We start from the raw sequence: 19,704 nt of genomic DNA on the forward strand, positions 1-19,704 counted from the left end.
TACCAGCAATGAATGTAGAGCAAAGCAACACAACTGCAGCGTTGAACGACAGCGAGAGTGGCAACAACGACTAAACGGACAACCCAATTGCTCAAAGAGAGCAAAATGGAGCAACAGCAAGCAGCCAAGGTACGGAGAATGTTTCGGAAACATATTCAGCAAAACAAAGGCGCGAGGAAAGGATGAAGAAATTCAATATCAAATTCATAACCAAGATGCAAATGTAACAGGTACGATTTGAGCGGAGGAGGCTAGCGCTGGAAATGCAAATGGAGGAACTCGAAACCAAGCATCAGCTACTGGAGAAAAAGCATGAGCTAGAGCGCAAAGTGAACAGAACAGTAGTAGAGAATGACAATGTTCGTTCCCAATCAATTATTGCTCGAGTCAAATCATACTTCAACTGGAAATCAAAGAAAAAGAATTTCGCAGACTGGGCCAGTAGGACCGACCACCTTCTAACACCAGAACGATCAAAAGCTCGCTTCGAAGCAACCCCTGAAATTAACAGTTATAGTCACTTCTCACGATATCGCAGCTCACGAGACCGTTCCTCAAGTGTTGAAGACCAAGATGTTACCCCCAGAGCTGGTCTACGATACAACTGTGGTTATTCAGGTAGCAGTAACCTACCAAAGCTGAAATTGAACAACGTTGACCGAAACCTTCTCGAATGGCCGGAGTGGTCTAGTGTGTTCATTGCTGGTGTGTTCTAGTGTGTTCAGTGGATCAACGCCCAATACCAGACTCAGAGAAGATGAGCCATCTGAAGACTCTACTGGCAAGGCAAGGTCAGCAATCTCCGGAATGGGCTATCTTGGACAGTTCCATTGTGTTGCATGGAGCATTCTGGAGGGGAAGTTTGGGACGTCTCGTGTGATCATTGGTGCACAATTGGAGAGTCTTCGCAAAGCAAGTCAGTTGAAACCTAACGACTCAACAAGTCTGATCAGTTCCTCAGTTGTTTCGAATTTTGTGAATGTGCTCAAAAAGTACAAGCAGATTGGTAATATTCAATCAAGCTCGACACTGTATATGGCAGTAGATAAACTACCTCAAGTTCTCAAGGAGAAGTCGTGGTTCTATGTTGATGATAAAGATGAAGATTGGCCTGATCTGGTTATGTTTGAAAAATGGCTATCTAGGATAGCAATCTTGCATGAAGGGTTTTCAGCTCTCAAGGGAGAGTGAGGAGAAGAAGACCAAAGAGTCACAAATAGAGACAAACATATCTCAAAAACATTGAACTTCAGTGCTAATTCGAATGTGGAACGAACGAAGCAAATGCAAAGCGATCGCTGTCCGCTTGGTGATGGCACTAATAAAATTTGAAAATGTGCACTATTCAGGAATGTGAGTGTGAATGATCGGTACGCAGCAGTGAGGAAGCAACGCTTATGTTACGGATGTCTAGGCAAGGGACTTGCAATGAAAGATTGTAAACTCAACGCGTGCGGCATCAATGGATGCATCAAAAAGCAACACCGGTTGCTACACTCACAAAACCAATTGGACGAGGGCAATCACGCTCTCAACGTAAGCGCAGCAACAATCAACCAGAGTAACGAAGTTACGAGCTTTCGTCAGATAATTCCTGTCTTAATACAGAGCGGTGTCAACAGGCTGAACACATATGCTTTCCTCAATAGTGAATCAACGGTTTCATTCATCGATCAAAGTGTGCGTGAGAAGTTTTGAGCTCAAGGAGCCAATGTGACGTTCAACATCGCTGGCATACACGGAAAAAAAGATCTGAAGATAGAAAGGGTTCCTCTCAAAACAATGAGACTACATTCAATGGTGCATTCAATCGAAGCTTTTGCACACCCGTCAATCTCCTTGGGAAACTCAAAATACAACTACAACAAAGTGAAGCAAAGCTATAGTCACTTGAGTGATCTACCCAACAGAAGCTCCAACTTGATATAATTTGGCCTAATCCTTGCTCAAGATGCTTATGAGCTACAACGCCTATTGGATTACAAGATAAGAACACGAAGTGAACCTTTCGCCGTTCTAACAGAACTAGGATGGGTAGTCAGTGGACCCATGATGGGCGGAAGAAGACAAAATGTTTGTCATTTCGCCTTCACACATGATGGAAAAATGGCTGAGAATATCCAAACCTGGTGGGACATAGAAACCTATCCTTCCAAAATCAACCTCGTCAGCCAGTCAAGGAAGGAACTCCAGGCACAAAAGATACTAGAGAGTTTGACGATGTTTACAGGCGAGCGGTACGAAGTGGGATTACTGTAGAGTGAATCAGTGCCAAACCTGCCAAACAACTACAGCTCCGCCTTGGTTCGACTTTACTCACTAGAGCAAAGACCTCATAGGGACCCAAACCTGAATAGTTTGAATCGACAGTCAATAGATTCAGACGTAGAAAAGGGATTCTTAAAGATATTGGACGAGTCCAAAGTGAAAGGCACCTTCGCGAAAGAATATTATTTGCCACACCATCCAATGCTAAACAAGCCTGGCAAATTATGACGTTTTTGCAATGCCCCATCAAAGTACAAAGAAGTATGCCTAAATAACAAGCTACTAGCAGGATCTGATCTGCTACATGGCTAGATTGGAACAATTTTCAGATTCTGTGAAGGACCAATAGCCCTGAGAGCCGACATCGAATCGCTTTTTCTACAAATTCAAGTTCCCGAGCAGGATAGAAGTTGCCTGAGGTTCTTATGGCGTCCAAACACTTACAAACCTGTTCAAATATACGAATAACTGAGTCATGTATTTGGAGTAAAGAGTTCTCCAACCTGTGCAAACTACGTTTTCAAGCTAGTGGGACTGGACAACGAAGAAGAGTATCCGATTGCAGCAAAGGCATTACAAAACAACTTCTACATGGACGATTTCATCAAATCGGCAGAGATTCTTGTAGATGCAATAGAAGTGTTCAATCAGCTGCAACCTCTTCTCTCACAACACGGATTTGAATCGAAAAAGTGGATAAGCAAAAAAGATACGGTTATCGAAGCAATCCCAGAAGACTTGAAGTCAATCAGCAACACAAAGCAAGTCGAAGTGGAACCCAATAAGGAGGGAGATTCGGTGCTAGGACTAAAATGGACAGTTACGACATTCTTCAGGTATGCAGAGGTAAGAACAAGGAAGTCGAAGCACCTATAATCGAGACGAAGATTCTATCACTCACAATCACACTCACTCACACACACACACACACACACACACACACTAGTCTCTTCAGTATTCGACCAGATAGGATTGCTTGCGCTGTTCAGTGTTCACCTGAGACAAATTTTGGAAGGCATTTGGACTAAGAATGGACAAAATTGGAGACAGCGAATTGGGGCCTGGTGAAGAAGAAGAATTTTTGAGATGGAAACAACAACTTCTAAATGTAGCTGAAACAAGCATCGATAGAAAGCACTTCAACAGAGAGAGGCATAAAACCAAACTTCATGTGTTTGCTGACGCATCTGAAGACACGATGTGCGCAGCAGCCTATCTACTTTCACAACTAAAAAAAACTCAGCTGACTTAGCATTGTCATCGGAAAATGCAGGGTGGCACCCATGAGACATCTTTGAATTCCCCGATTGGAATTGAAAGTGGCAGTTTTGGCACTGAGGTTGAAAGAACAGATAGTCAAGGAACACGAAATGAAGATAAATAGTTGCAGTTTTTGGTCAGACTCAACTACAGTATTGCAGTGGATACACAGTTCCCATTGTAAGCAACAAGGGTTGACTGAGACACTAGATACAACTGATGTTTCACAGTGGAAACATGTGAGCGGTATCAACAACCCAGCAGACATCGGCACCAGAGCAATCAACATTGAGGATCTTAGGAGGGGTGAGTGACTCAATGGGCAAGCCTGGTTGAAGCGAGCAAACAATGATTGGCCAGAGCAAGTTACACTAATATTTGAATAAGATGAACAGAATATACCCTCAAAAATGGCTGAGAATATCCAAACCTGGTGGGACATAGAAACCTATCCTTCCAAAATCAACCTCGTCAGCCAGTCAAGGAAGGAACTCCAGGCACAAAAGATGCTAGAGAGTATGACGATGTTTACAGGCGAGCGGTACGAAGTGGGAATACTGTAGAGTGAATCAGAGCCAAACCTGCCAAACAACTACAGCTCCGCCTTGGGTCGACTTTACTCACTAGAGCAAAGACCTCATAGGGACCCAAACCTGAATAGTTTGTATCGACAGTCAATAGATTCAGACGTAGAAAAGGGATTCTTAAAGATATTGGACGAGTCCAAAGAGAAAGGCACCTTCGCGAAAGAATGGTATTTGCCACACCATCGAATGCTAAACAAGCCTGGCAAATTATGACGTTTTTGCAATGCCCCATCAAAGTACAAAGAAGTATGCCTAAATAACAAGCTACTAGCAGGATCTGATCTGCTACATGGTTAGATTGGAACAATATTCAGATTCTGTGAAGGACCAATAGCCCTGACAGCCGACATCGAATCGCTTTTTCTACAAATTCAAGTTCCCGAGCAGGATAGAAGTTGCCTGAGGTTCTTATGGCGTCCAAACACTTACAAACCTGTTCAAATATACGAATATCTGAGTCATGTATTTGGAGTAAAGAGTTCTCCAACCTGTGCAAACTACGTTTTCAAGGTAGTGGGACTGGACAACGAAGAAGAGTATCCGATTGCAGCAAAGGCATAACAAAACAACTTCTACATGGACGATTTCATCAAATCGGCAGAGATTCTTGTAGATGCAATTGAAGTGTTCAATCAGCTGCAACCTCTTCTCTCACAACACGGATTTGAATCGAAGAAGTGGATAAGCAAAAAAGATACGGTTATCGAAGCAATCCCAGAGGACTTGAAGTCAATCAGCAACACAAAGCAAGTCGAAGTGGAACCCAATAAGGAGGGAGATTCGGTGCTAGGACTAAATTGGACAGTTACTGACGACATTCTTCAGGTATGCAGAGGTAAGAACAAGGAAGTCGAAGCACCTATAATCGAGACGAAGATTCTATCACTCACAATCACACTCACTCACACACACACACACACACACACACACACACACACACACACACACACACTAGTCTCTTCAGTATTCGACCAGATCGGATTGTTTGCGCCGTTCAGTGTTCACCTGAGACAAATTTTGGAAGGCATTTGGACTAAGAATGGACAAAATTGGAGACAGCGAATTGGGGCCTGGTGAAGAAGAAGAATTTTTGAGATGTAAACAACAACTTCTAAATGTAGCTGAAACAAGCATCGATAGAAAGGACTTCAACAGAGAGAGGGATAAAACCAAACTTCATGTGTTTGCTGACGCATCTGAAGACACGATGTTCGCAGCGGCCTATCTACTTTCACAACTAAAAAAAACTCAGCTGACTTAGCATTGTCATCGGAAAATGCAGGGTGGCACCCATGAGACATCTTTGAATTCCCCGATTGGAATTGAAAGTGGCAGTTTTGGCACTGAGGCTGAAAGAACAGATAGTCAAGGAACACGAAATGAAGATAAATAGTTGCAGTTTTTGGTCAGACTCAACTACAGTATTGCAGTGGATACACAGTTTCCATTGTAAGCAACAAGGGTTGACTGAGACACTAGATACAACTGACGTTTCACAGTGGAAACATGTGAGCGGTATCAACAACCCAGCAGACATCGGCACCAGAGCAATCAACATTGAGGATCTTAGGAGGGGTGAGTGACTCACTGGGCCAGCCTGGTTGAAACGAGCAAACAATGATTGGCCAGAGCAAGTTACACTAATATTTGAATAAGATGAACAGAATATACCCTCATCAGTCTTCGTGATACAAGCTGAAGAGAAGAAAGTTGTTATTAAGTGGGAATGATTCAGTAACTTTAACAGACTAGTGAATACAGTGGCATACGTACAGCGAACATTGAACAAATACAAACCAGAATTACTCGTAGTGAGCTTTGAAGAAGAAAAGTTCTCCCATTCGTAGATGAAGAAGGATTTATTTGAGCCAAAGGCAGAATAGGCAAAAATCAATTGAACTTCCATGCAAAGCATCTAATATTGTTACATAGGAAATATCGTGCAGTTGAATTATTGTTGCGATACGACGACAAGGATTATCAACACGAAGGCACTGAGCATCTATGAAACATTGTTTAGCAGAAGATTTTGATCCTAGGCATACGAAACGCCTTAAGATCAACCAAGAACAAGTGTGTTATTTGCAGAAAAGGCAGAGCGGAAACGATAGCACCAGTAATGGCCGATTTACCCGAAGAGCAGTTGGATGCTTCAACAGCCTTTACAAATGTTGGAGTTGACTACATTGGCCCTTTCATTTTGAAGATTGGGCGAAGAAACGAAAAGCGATAGTGTTGTCTCTTCACAAGTCTAACTATGAGAGCGGTGCATAGAGAAGTTGTACCCAAGTTGGACACAGATAGTTGTCTTAATGCAATATTGAGGTTCATTGCATGAACATGCAAACCGAGTGAAATCATCAGTGACAACGGGACAAACTTTGTTGGAACTGAAAGAGAAATTGCAGAGTAAGTTGCGGCAGAGAACAGAGAAGGGATCGAAGAATATGTAATCCAACGCGGAATCAGATGGAAGTTCAACCCACCCGCAGCATCACACTTTGGAGGAGTATGAGAGCTGTAGGTGAGAAGTTGCAAGAAAGAAATGCATGCACTGTTGGGGAACAGATCAGTCACAGAAGACGTTCGTTCAACAGCGATGTGCGTGGTTAGGCAGACATTGAACGCAAGACCTTTGTCTCCCGTCAATTAAGATGTTAATGAATTAGAAGCATTGACCTCTAAGCAATTGTTGCTTGACAACAGAAACATTTGCTTACCCTACCTACCATGCGCAGAGGAATTTGTTGATCATCGAAAGCTCTTTCGACAAACTCAAGTCAATGCAAATCTCATTTGGAAGAATATCTGCCAACTCTAAATAATCGGCAAAAATGGCGATCTACGACGAACGAAACCCCTAAAAAGCCGATCTCGTTTGCTTGATAAAAGACAGCGGTAAGCGGGAACACTATAATCTAGCTCGAGTTACGGAGACCATCGGAGGTTTTGACGGTGTTTTTTGATCAGATTGTACTAGACAACAGTAGTGAAGCTCACCCCAGTACTACCTGGAAAAGACGTTTTCGCGATGGACAACAGAGCCGACGATGTAGTGACTAAGCTTACTAAATTTACAATCAAATTGAATAGCGCTTCAAGGCTATTTTAAGCATTAAAGCTAGAATAGCATGAGAAGCGAAATTTAGTGCTACATTCTATCGAGGCCATACGGATTTGTTCACTCTGCTCAACATTTATATTTGTTAACTATTGTTAGTACCAATCGTCATACTTGAAAGTAAACTGAACGTCAAACTCGAACTACACTTTTATTGCAATGTATTCAAGTGTTCACAATCACACAAATTTAGCTCAAACGGAGTAAGAGATACCCAATTTTTGAAGAAGAGAAATGATATGTATGAGTAAGAGAAAGGGAATTGGTATGAAAATCGCAAATTTCATAGAACATTGCTTAACTTTAAGAATTTTGCAATTTTCATACCGATTGAGAGAGTGTGGAGCACCGTATAAGGTAATCCAAAACCCAAACTCAGTGCATTCAGAGAATCTTAAGACATAGTGATCTGCAACAAATCAGAGATGCTCATTTGACATCTACGGAAGTATAAATAGAGCTTGAAAAACTACCAAAAATCAGTTGAAATTCGCAATTTTGGTTTTTATTATACTGACATATAGTGCGTATTGAAGCACAATTTCTTTAGCGGTAAAATACTTGTTATCGTGTCTTGTTTTTGTAATTGTGCAGTTTTAACCTAAGTTTGACTCATGAAAAGAGAATTAAGTTTGATATTCTTGAAACTTTCTTTCTGAGGAACAAAGTTCTTAAGTAAGAGAAAGAAGTAAGAGTAGTTTTGATATTGTTGGTTATTTAAGCCAATTTAGAAACAAAGTTGATTATTGAATTATCGGAATATTCGAAATAGATTTGTACTCTGATCTCTCTACTATGAAGGATACTTGATAGGATATCAAAACTTTGCCTAGCTATACCCAAGAAATAGGGGTACAACTTGTTGGAGTTAGATTTTCCAATTTCGATTTATAACTTGAGTAATTAACAAAAACTCAATAAGAACTGAATTGTTTCAAATTGAATTGCTTTGTTTATTTGAGAGAAACAAGTTTGTTACACAGCAAAGCTGAGCAATTAGTTATCAGGTCTAATTGAGCAACAAGTAATGCAACGGTAAGCTACAGTATAGCGGATTATAGAGTTCACAAAAGTTAACCGCAAAAACACAATATCTGGACAGATTTGAAACCGCTGAAACGAACTGGGTGGTGTAAAGCTTTCCTTGATTTTGATAGAAGAGCAGCCGTTACACTATTTAGGTGATGTCAATGCTACATGGCCTTATTTAGTGTTTCAGAAACCGTTAAAAACTCAGCGAACCAAACGAATATTGTAGATTCTTCCGCGCTCAAAAAGTCGATGTGTTTATTTTCTCAATGTGCTGATTTTGTGAATTTTTGCATCTCAACTCTTAATTATTATAATTGGCCAATACATGTCTAGTGTCGCGGACTTCATCCTGGGAACATGTAAATAAAACTCATTTTGTGAGATGAAATAATTGATTAGATAAAAAGATGTAGGAATGTGGATATCATTATCCCTTGATTAACTTCAAACTATCATATTAACAAACAGCACCTGATAATCCAGACAAAAAATTGATGCTGAATCAAATAGCATACAATCAGAGGAGGTGCCAAAAGGCCATACTGATAAAATGAATACCCATTAGCGTCGGCTCATTGGGCTAGCGTGAAGACCTGAATGCGTGGGTTCAATTTCAGCTATGCTGGCACCTCAATTAATGAATCGTTTTGCAAGATGTACTATTGATTTATTTATCAATCTTAACAATGAATTTTAAAACAAAGTAATTTTCTAATTCAAAAAACGTGCAAATCAAATATTTTGTGACCAATACTCATCACACAAAAAATGTATATTCCACTGCTTTTTGGAACCCGCAGTCGATATGGATACATTATCTTTCTTTTTTGAGGTTGTACTCTTTAGAGACCAACCACTCTCTTATAGTTATGCGGAGTTTAACTTCCAATCCGCCAATGCACTTTACAAACAATTAATTGACACATGCCACAACACAACGTCGTATCAGCGCCGAATCATAAAGTACAAAATTAAATCAGCGCCGAATCATAAAAGAATTCTGAATTTTTTAGAGTGGTCATATCTTTATCATCTCATTTTTACCATGACAAGACAACCAGTCACTGCCAATGCTTAATCATGCTACGCTATTTTTGTGAGGAGTGCCAGACATGCTTTTATAACAATTATTAAAATTTTCAAAGATTTTTCAAATTTCATTTCCTGGAAAATCCTACATGTTCCTATAGAACTTTGAGTGAAAGATAAAAGATAAAAATCAAAAGATTGAATTTTTACATAATAATAGTTTGCGATTGAAAATAATTCTAAAAATTTTCAAGCAATTGACCTTCCCAGGGCCCAGAAGGAATAGAAATATTGACATTTTTTTCAAAACTTAATACAATTAAAAAATTTGCAATAGCAGATTAAAAAGCAGCAGTTGATGCACTTTTGAGCTTCGGGTATGGCGAAGACAATTAGTTGAGCAGTAGGTGAACAATCTTTAATTTTAAAGTAGGCCGGATTTGGCAAAAACTTTAGATTTTGTAAAAACAAATCAAAATTTGGAAGATGTTTAGCTAATATGTGGAATATTCAAGTTTTTCCAATAATTACCGCGGAAATATTGATGATCAAAAGTGGGCTTACCAAAGCCAATAAATAAAGCTAAAGAAAAATGCTTTGAAAAATACTTTGAATTAAAATAAAAAATTGGATAAAACGCTTTTGTCAATTATATTTTGGTGATTTTATCAAATAAAAAATTCCAAAATTGGTCAAATACCCTAGACAAACTGAGACGAATATCTGCTAAGATCATGTAACAGTCTTACAAGTAACGGTTATCTGCTAAGACGCAAGATTGCAACGGTTGTCTGGTAAGACATTAACAAGATCATTGCCAGATAAGCGTTCCATCTTTATTGGTTGTAGTGTTCCATCCTATTGGAAAACACAACAGAAAGAAAAGTATCACAGCATGTAACTTTCAAATACAAAATGAGTTAACAAAAAACATGAGTGTTTGTAAGCATGGCCAACAATCGGAACTTTTTTGCCTCTCAACTTACAGACTCCGCGGTCACATTTTGTTGTCATTAAATAGGCATCTTTTGGCCTCTTACCATTTGAATCAATTGTCACGTTTAAACAGAAGTAAACACAAAAACAAGAACTTTGCACCAAAAAGTCAATTGGGGAGCAAAATAAATCCGCAATGCGTTAATAATCGAATGAAAAGTCTTTATTTTTGGGTTAAAATAGAAAACAGTGTTTGCATTAGACCAGTGTTACAAATGGGTGACCTCAAATAAAAAAACCATAGACAAATTTTTTGCTGTAGTTGTACAAATATGATTTCCTATAGAACTTCAACCAATCATACAAAGAATTTTCGTTTTGCTACCTCGACAACCTATTGACACAAAAAAACATTCGTGGTCACCGTACAGACAATTTTTTTAATGTATTTATCATTAAACAGATGTAACTTCATGACAACCTGCACAAAATAGCTACAGATTTTTGTTTCTTGGGCTAATGAGGATCAATTTCGTCTGATACCATCAAATACGTTAGTTGAAGTAGAAATTTAAACTCATCGAAAACAAGGATTCTGAAAAGAAAAGTTCCATGCCATTTTGTGCAACGCCAAGGTACTCAACGAAACACAAATAATGGAATACACGGAATTGTGTCCATCAAAAAGGAATTTGTATGTAGAAAACCTTTTTGATCTGTTCAGTACTACTGATAATCAAATTTTTCCGACTGATTGAACTTTCTAACAATCAGACAGTTTACCCGTCGGTAGTGTTTTTTCATGAATTAGGCATCTTGCCATTTCTTTTCAGTTCTATCATTTGTTACCCTCTAGCAACTAAGATAAAAAATGCACCTTTGCATAAAAAATCAGTTGAGAAGCAAAATGGGGCACAGATGTGTTACCAATCCCCTAAAACGGTTTTGTTTATAGTCCAAAATGGCAAGCAGCGTTTGCCGTAGAGCAGAGACGCAAATGGGTGACTTCAAAGTGAAAACTGTAGACTGACTTTTTGTTGTAGCAGTAGAAATAGGAGTTCTAGTTATACTTCAAACAATCAATCAAAGAGTTTTTGAAATGGTACCGCGAGACCCCTTTAACACAAAATAGAACATCCGTGGCCACCATACAGACAATTTTCACTGTAATACTTACCAAACAAACAGATGTGACTTCTTGACAAACCGCATAAAATAGCTACATTTTTTGTTTGTTGGGGTAAATTGGACCAATTTCATCTGGTGCCATCAAATACGTTAGTTGAAGTAGGAATTTGTACTCATCGCAAACTAGGTTTGTACTTACGCAAATTGGTATTTTTTTGGAAAACCAATAAGAAATATCGAAATCGATTTATAGGATTCCAATTGGTACACATAGTTACTGAGCTCACGAACCTTCCTTGCTGAGACAATGATTTATGTAAAATATGTTGTTTAAGCCCCTTATGGGCGTTTTTAAGTATGTTTGGGGCTCTTTTTTTTACGTTTTAGAAAGCTTTTTATAGCTAGCTGGCCTTGCAAGAGCGTTGGCTTTCTGTCTGGAACTTTTCTGGAGCGAGGAATGCATGGTAAGAGTCTTACAAAGTCGACGGTTTTCTGGTAAGAATCTTATAAGAACAACGGTTATCTGCTAAGAATCCTGCAAGATTAACGTTTATCTGGTAAGAGTCTTGTAAGAGCCCTTGCATGATGACATATAATCATACAAGAGTCTTGCAAGAACCTTGCAAGATCTTAGCAGATAACGTTCCCAACTTGGCTAGGGTGGACCAGTTTTTCCTGCAGTTTTGCCTCAAGTGGTTGTTTTTGCTTTTCTTGAATTTTTTGAGGTCAAATTTTGTTGATTTTGTGGACACATTTTTCTCTACGATCACTCCGGTCGAATTCCAATTTTTAAAAATCAATCTCATTATTTTAGATCCGCAATTAGATAGGAGTTTTGGAAACGGATTGGGATGGAAACCTTTTGCCATTGAGTTTAATATTAGACACAAAAAGACTAGACACGATTGACATCAATTCAAATAAAAGGTCGCAGTTGTAACTCTATACACGAACACTAAATTTTTAAACAAATATTGATAACGCCACAAACAGATTTAAATATCAACTTCAGAAGCGACATTTTCTACCAGGTACTCAATAAATATCAACATTTTGACTAAAGGGACAAACGAAAGGGAAATAGAACGAAAGATATAGAAATAAACCATAGACCACAGAAAAAATAGACCATGGAGTTATGGTTTCATAATCGCCAGTAGCATAAATTGACAAGGATTTTTGTTAGACGTCACGTTATGTAGCCACACTTTAAATTATCTCAAGTGTGATTCAAACTAAAGCTTTAGCTGGGAAAAACTTTCCTCCGGAACAATTTAAAATACTTCCTTTTTATCACTAGACCATTAAATCATAAGCAAGATAAGCGTTAAATAGTACAAGATCTCACAAGCTAACCCTTTGAAATGGACTATGCAAAAAAGTGAAAGTTTAAGATTTAGAAAACTCCTAAATCTAATTTTCACCTTCTTTCCAAAGATATGCTAAATGTTTCTAGTCTGTAAGTTATGATTATTATTGTTTGAATGCTGTTTATAATTAAATTTATTCATTTTGCGCACTTCTAAATATAATGGAGCATTTTCATGATGAGTTTTTTGGACTTAGTTTAAATAATTTTTACAGTCCCTTAATTTCTTGACATGACAAGCCAAAACACTCGAACACCAGAACTGCAAACCATTTTAAGTAGCAACTAAACATCTATAAATAAATCATTTTATCATAAATCTATCATTCATTACAAAAAGGAGTCATCGATTGAAAAGGATAAAATATATTTTTAATCAAAAATACAAAATTTTTATTTTACACAGAGCATAAGGAGGTTTGAAAAGAATGCATAACAACATAGCAAATCATTTTTATCTGTTAAATATCTCTAACTCAGATATTTGTATCCAATTAGCCCAAAATCAAGGCTTTAGCACAGGTCGTAATGGTACTTAAACAGAGGGGGCTGGAGCTTAAAATGATGACAAAATTTTGCTCGAACAATCGAATAATTAAAATACATACCTAGCTACCTAAATACTTAATAATCCCCCTCTTCCCGACCACCCCTTGCTAACCCCCCCCCCCCCCCCCCAAACCCCCCCCCCCCAGCCAACTGAAGCACACTTTTGAACAGAAAAAAATATTCCCAGCCCATTTGTCTCAACAAAATTGCATCGCAAAAATTTTTGCATTTCACTTTTATATGAATTCTTTGAAGGTGAAAAAGTGAAATTGAACCAAAACTGCTCAGAGCACAAGCATTCGTACAAGCTCGACACGTTTTTAAATGTAAACTCTTAAACAAACTAATTAAACTAACATTTAATGACGAAACTGCTCTGAACAAGTGAGTAAATTGACAAATACTATATTATTTAAAATACTCCTGCATCTTTTAAGAAACTGGCAAAGTTAAGCATGTTAAGTAAAACTAGTGGTAGAAAGATATCCATTTCCTGAAAAATGCCCCGTATCTACTACAGCTGTTGTTGCCTTGAACCCGGCCGAACCCTGGCTAGCACTCGAAGCCCCCGCAAAACTGCTCTCAGCCATAGACCCAGCATGACTGGTTGCATAACTGGTTTCAACAGTCGTTTCCAGGGTATATGGAGAATGGGTCGTCCGTGTTCCTCGGCTACCCTTGCCAACCCCTGTTCCACCTGGACCCAGGTGGATTCCGGGTGGATTGCGGCGATATGCGGTACCCGAGGTGGATGGTGCCTGGTGGAGGTTTCCGTTGGACGTCACGAGGGTGGATCTGTTGGTGTGTCCACAAATGACACCCTGTTTAGATGTCTGTTTCTTGCCTCGACCCACTAAACTGCGCAGTCCTACTTGAAAGCTAAAATGGAACTTTTTTTAGGAAGAAAAATGAAAATTCACATGTATAACTGTTAAATTAAATACTTACTTGTTTACAAATATATTGACAATGACTTTACTAACTTTATGTTAAAACAGCATTACTATGTATTTTTAATTCTACTTATCGATAGTTTATCTCAGGACAAGACCTTGCTCAACTCAAACTGGCTACGAAAAGCCCACATGCTGGTCCCATCCCTGATCGAGATGTCAGCGTGGTTTCAGCGCAATATTTTGTAATAAATGCACTGAATGTGCCAAAATTATGTCAGAAATGAGCCGAATGCGCTGAAATGCGCTACAATGTGTTGAAATGCGCTGATTTTTTAAAAATTTTCAGAGAAAAAATTTTACATAATAATACACTGAAATGCGCTGAAAGTTTGTAAGAAATGCATTCAAATTTCAGCGTTTTTCTCAAATAATTTTATTGGATTTCAACGCTTTTTGGCACTGATTCTTGAAGTTGGTACCATTTAAATTGGTCTTACATTAGTTATAATGTTTTGCAAGAATTGCGCTGAAAAGCGCTAAAATTATGCAATAAATGCGCAGAACTTTCAGCGCTTTTCTTACATGAATTCACGGCATTTCTTACTAAATTGTTCGCTAATATAAAATCAAATGAAATGGGGAAAAGTTTCAGAAATCGCTGTCGCAACGCATTAAGTGGTGGAAAATGGCACAGAAAAATAGGGTTCGAGTCTCAGTCGCCTCAAATTCTTTTGAAAATTTATGGTTTTCAGCCCATTTCTTGCAAAAGTTCTCGACCCGGGATAGAATGGTTCTCTAAATTTTTCGGTATCCTCCAGCATCTCACCCCTCCACTGTAATTATAGGATTTCCAAATAAAGTTGGCCCGCCCTCCTGTGGGTACTGATGCAAAATCATAAGCTTATTTTGTACATGCAAACCAACAGACTGTGTTGCAACCAAATAAAGCGTCAAAAAAGTTAAATTCGAGGGAAAGTGCGCACGAAGTTTGTTTAAAAAAATGAAATTTACGATTTGATGATCCCATAATTCTTTATTAACCAAGTAGATTAAAATTATAGCCGCTAGATCAAACATATTTGCAACGAAAACAAAATATTTCAAACCATTAACGTATGAATTTCAAAACATCAATTTTGTATAAAAATTACACATATTAAGTTCTTCGGAATTTTTTCCCAAAAAAAGATAACTCTCAAAAGCTACCAAAATCGCCCATTTTACTACTATTTAAAGGACTTTTTGCATGCTGTGAGATCAAAAAATCATTCAAAGATTTCTTATAACATTTTTTCCATTTCTTGCTAACCGAAGCCATTGTGGTAAGATGTTCCATTTTTGTACGCTTTGACGTATAATCAAATTCATCAAGTCACCAAATTCATCGAAGTTGTTTTGGAAATTTTGTGTAATGCTGAATTATTTTGTTCGAGCTTTTATATGAAGGCCCATATATCCGTAAAATCTTCTGGTTTGGCTATGTTTCAATGAAAATTGATTAGCAACATTTTGGTTTTTGTGAGCTCAGCTAGAAATATTTTAGTCTGTATTATTAAATCTCCCACTCGGTCATACTTTTTGCGTAGAGAATACACCTTTATAACCCAGTTAATCTGTCGATTATTGCCATTCGAATTTTTTCAGATAAATTTGAAAAAAAGATTGCCGCAGAAGATAAGTCTGAAAATATAAGCGATTTTAAGAGAACACTGCGCAAATTCGGATGATTTTAACATCTTATTAGGTGAACTGATCGTATAGCACAAGCCATATTTGTAAAGCTTTTTGTTCTGCGGTCCATCAAAATTTAGTTTCCTGTCGACTTGAGTGGACCTGCAACATTTTCTTGTTGTGAGAACTTCGTTAGAGTAAGGAAACAAACTCGGAATTTTCTCGCGAGAAAAATGAACTCGGTTTTGTTTGTGTTCAAGGTTGGTTTTTTCATCTCTACATGTTTTTCCGGTTTCTGTAAGACGTTTTTCATGTAAACTACTTTCATTTCCAGAACAGATAATAGGTGTGTCATCTGCGAATTGGAATACCTTTTCCGATATGTTTATTTCAGATGAAACATTATGCTTATTTAGAAGAAAAAGAGAGATTCTAAAACAGTTCTCAGTGGCACATAGTGATTCACATTTTCACAATCAGAAAACAAGCCAGTATCTTTTTTTGTCTGAGGTTAGCAAGAGCGAAAGGAGCATTTCTTCTGCTTCGGGGGAAAAACATACATTTTAATTTCAAGGAGATTGATATGTGAACTGGAATTAAAAGCCTATGCAAGATCAAGAAAAATATCAACAGTTTCTTTTTTTTTTGGTCTAACTATAAAGAAACTGTTTGAACTAGTTCTAAAATGCATCCGTTGCTGGCGGCTTTTTCTGAAATCTGAATTGCTCTTTATTTATTATTTTGTGATTAACAATGAGATTTGTCATCTAAGACAGAACATGTTGCAACAATTTCTGAGATGCTCCAAAAGTGTTGCAACACTCGGCGTTATGGAAATTGGACAACAGTTTGTACTATCCAAATTATCACTGTTTTTATAAACTGATGTTGCATGTGCTAGTTTCATTTGAGTTGGGAAAGTGTTCTCGTTAGTGCACTAATGCACCCTTTTCAAGTGAAGTGTAGTTGTTGTACATCTAGATCCTTTTTGCATTACTTTAAGAGAGGAACTGTTATTTCACCAGGTCCTGCTGCTTTGTTATCGTGCAGCGAGTCAACGAAAAAAAAACTGTTCTTTTCTAGTTAAGGCTCAGAATGGAAACTCAGGTGTATGAAGTTTATCAGGGTATTAACAAGCATTGAGTGGGGCTTTAAAAAGCCCTAGATTAGCGAATGATTCAAATAAACAATAAATGATTTTCATTGATCCCTTGACATTTTGCCACTATCTAATCTGATTGCATCAACCGCGCAACTTTTGTCACTCGGACTGATTATCTGTTTAAGTAATTTCCATTGGTTTTCGCTTGCTGGTAGCTTTCTGAAAAGTTTTATGCAAAAATTGTTTTTTCGTTAGAAACTTCTAATGATTTTTGTTGTTTTCATATCACCGCTCTCAGACTTCACTAAGAGTTCTTTTTCAATGATTACATGAGAATGGTCTCAGTCAAAGGTTTTTGTTGTGACATGTTTAACAGTAGTTCTGGTTGCATCCGGAATGTTAATTTTTTCTGAAACTGATGCGTTAATAATTTGATGCAAAAACGTCCATTTTGTCTTTTTGTCACTTGATCAGATAGTTCAAGCGGTAATCTCCGATCAAAATAACGTTGTCTGTTATACTATAATCACCCGATACTTAGTTGATCAAGAAAATGATCCCCAACATACTTATTTGAGCAGTATCAAACCTTAAAATGTAATTTTTCATTCAGAGGATTGTTTATTTGAACCCAAACTGATTTGAAAGAATGTTTATCGACCAGCTCAATACTTGAATTATTACCAGCTGTAGAATTTTTGGGACAAAATTTCCTACTGCTCCCCTATTTGAAACCTTCTTTTTTGTAATTGACGTCTTCCAAAGAAAGTATTAAGCCGTAAAAAAAATTTCAGCCTTAACATATGTTTTCAGCCATATTTTAGTTACAGCGACCTATGAATTGATGGGTTTTGTTTGCAAAAAATGTTCAAATTTATTTGCTTAAGTTTCGACCAATAACTCTTCACAAAACTCTTTAAGCTATGACTTCACAAAGTTTTTTAAGCTCTGAAAACTAATGAAGAAGAATAAAGGCAAATTGTTTGATCCTGTTTGTTTCAGGTAATCCGAATATTCAATCAAATTTACATAATTATTTGACAATACACAGGTTCAAGTCTCAAATTTTGAGATAACAAAAAACCCACGCAGAAGTGCATCAGACAATACTTTGAAAAATTGAATTTCCACATTTTGTTAATTTCATGGGGATGTCGAGACCTGATGATTTTAAGCAATCCCACGCATATCTTCCGTAGCAAGAAAAATTGATGGTTACTTTCTTTCTGCGTTATTTTGATATAATGTTTAACTTAAGAACTATGCTTCACAAATGACTCATTAACACTCAATTACAGTATATTCTAAAAACAAGGAGGCTCACAAACCTGCTTTTTCACGACCCCACTCATCGATTAACTTAATTTTCTTCAAATGGTGTGAAGAGAGGAACTTTTAATATAAAACAGAGCTACGCAATCACAAGGATACTAGATGGATTCTCAAATAAAGACAAACATGTAGGACAGTGTGGCTAAAGTTTATTTCAGCAGCATGAACAAACTTCAAACTGGTCAAAAGAATTAGCTCAACAAAATTGGGCAAATAAGTATATCAAGAAAATACACAAATATATCAAGTAAAATGAACAGAATTGTACCAAATAAAAATAAGTCAGCAAAAACGTGTCAAAAACGCTGTCTTCCATTTGAAAAGCCTTCTAACAAAACCAGTAAGAACTTTTTGCGATAAATTCATCAATCAGCCACAATTAACAAAAAAACCACTTGAGCATATAGTATGCCCCAACTAAGTGGGTTAGAAAGTAAGAATGTAGAAAGTGATCAACGGGATCTGCATTTTCTTGATTAACAATTTGCCAGTATATTTATATTATGTATAGCTTATAAAATATGCCTCACAAATCACTCATTAACTCTCAATTATAAGATAGTATAAAACAAGGAGGCGAGCTAACATGCGTTTGTACGACCCCACGAATCAATTAGCTTGATTACTTTCAAATGTTAGAAAGATAGGATTTTTTAATATAAAACAGAGCTACGAAACCTCAAGGATACTTGATGGATTCTCAAATAAGGACAGACATGTAGAACAATGTGGCGATTGTTTATTTTCAGCGGCATAGACAAACTTCATACTGGTCAAAAGAATTAGTTCAAAGAAATTGGGCAAATAAGTTTCTCAAGAAACAAAAAAACACTGTTATCCTTTTGAAGGCCTTTCTTAGGAAACCATAAACAACTTTCCGCAATAAATATATCAATCGGCCACAATTAAGGAGAAAAACAGTTGAGATTATATCACGCCAGTTCACAATGAAATTAACGGGCGATGTCGAGATCTGCATTTTTAGCACCGATTTCACAGTTACTCATAGCTCTTCATAGCTTGCTATAAAGGTACATAGAACATCCGATGACGTTTTTAATTGCGGAGAGATATCTGAAAAAACGAAAAAATCTTCCATATGTTTTTAGTGAGAGTTTCATTGAGTTCTCGCAACATTTAGCTTCCAGCTTTTATAGCTCAATTAATTGCTCATTCAATTCAACAGATCTCAAAAAGAAAATTAAAACTCAAGAATTGATGAATTTTAAACTCCCTAAAAAGTCTCCAATAAAAAACAAATTTTCTGCAACAATTTCTCTAACTAAGTGCTAAAAAACCACTTGAAGATCAGTTAATTAAAATTTACTTAACTACAAAACGTAAACCGGGGGCCCTTAATGAATACGAAAACATATACTACAAGCGGGGTCTCTATTTGACTGTAGCAGGAAGATAGTAGATTG

At 37.4% G+C, this 19,704-nt stretch overlaps 1 protein-coding gene across 13 annotated transcripts in view; it reads right to left on the reverse strand.

Annotated features, from left to right (window-relative positions):
* Nucleotides 1-13,435: 13,435 nt before the first annotated feature.
* Nucleotides 13,436-19,704, reverse strand: part of LOC142336011 (uncharacterized) — a 117,133-nt gene continuing 110,864 nt past the window's right edge. For all 13 annotated transcript variants that reach the window (XM_075384471.1, XM_075384463.1, XM_075384469.1 and 10 more), the window contains exon 6: nt 13,436-14,158. In XM_075384471.1, the coding sequence (XP_075240586.1) occupies nt 13,738-14,158 (421 nt within the window). In that variant the 3' untranslated portion in view covers nt 13,436-13,737. The remainder of the gene's footprint in view (nt 14,159-19,704) is intronic.

This window comes from Convolutriloba macropyga, chromosome 3 (genome assembly GCF_964194025.1).
Source record: "Convolutriloba macropyga chromosome 3, txConMacr16.3, whole genome shotgun sequence".
NCBI lineage: Eukaryota > Metazoa > Xenacoelomorpha > Acoela > Convolutidae > Convolutriloba > Convolutriloba macropyga.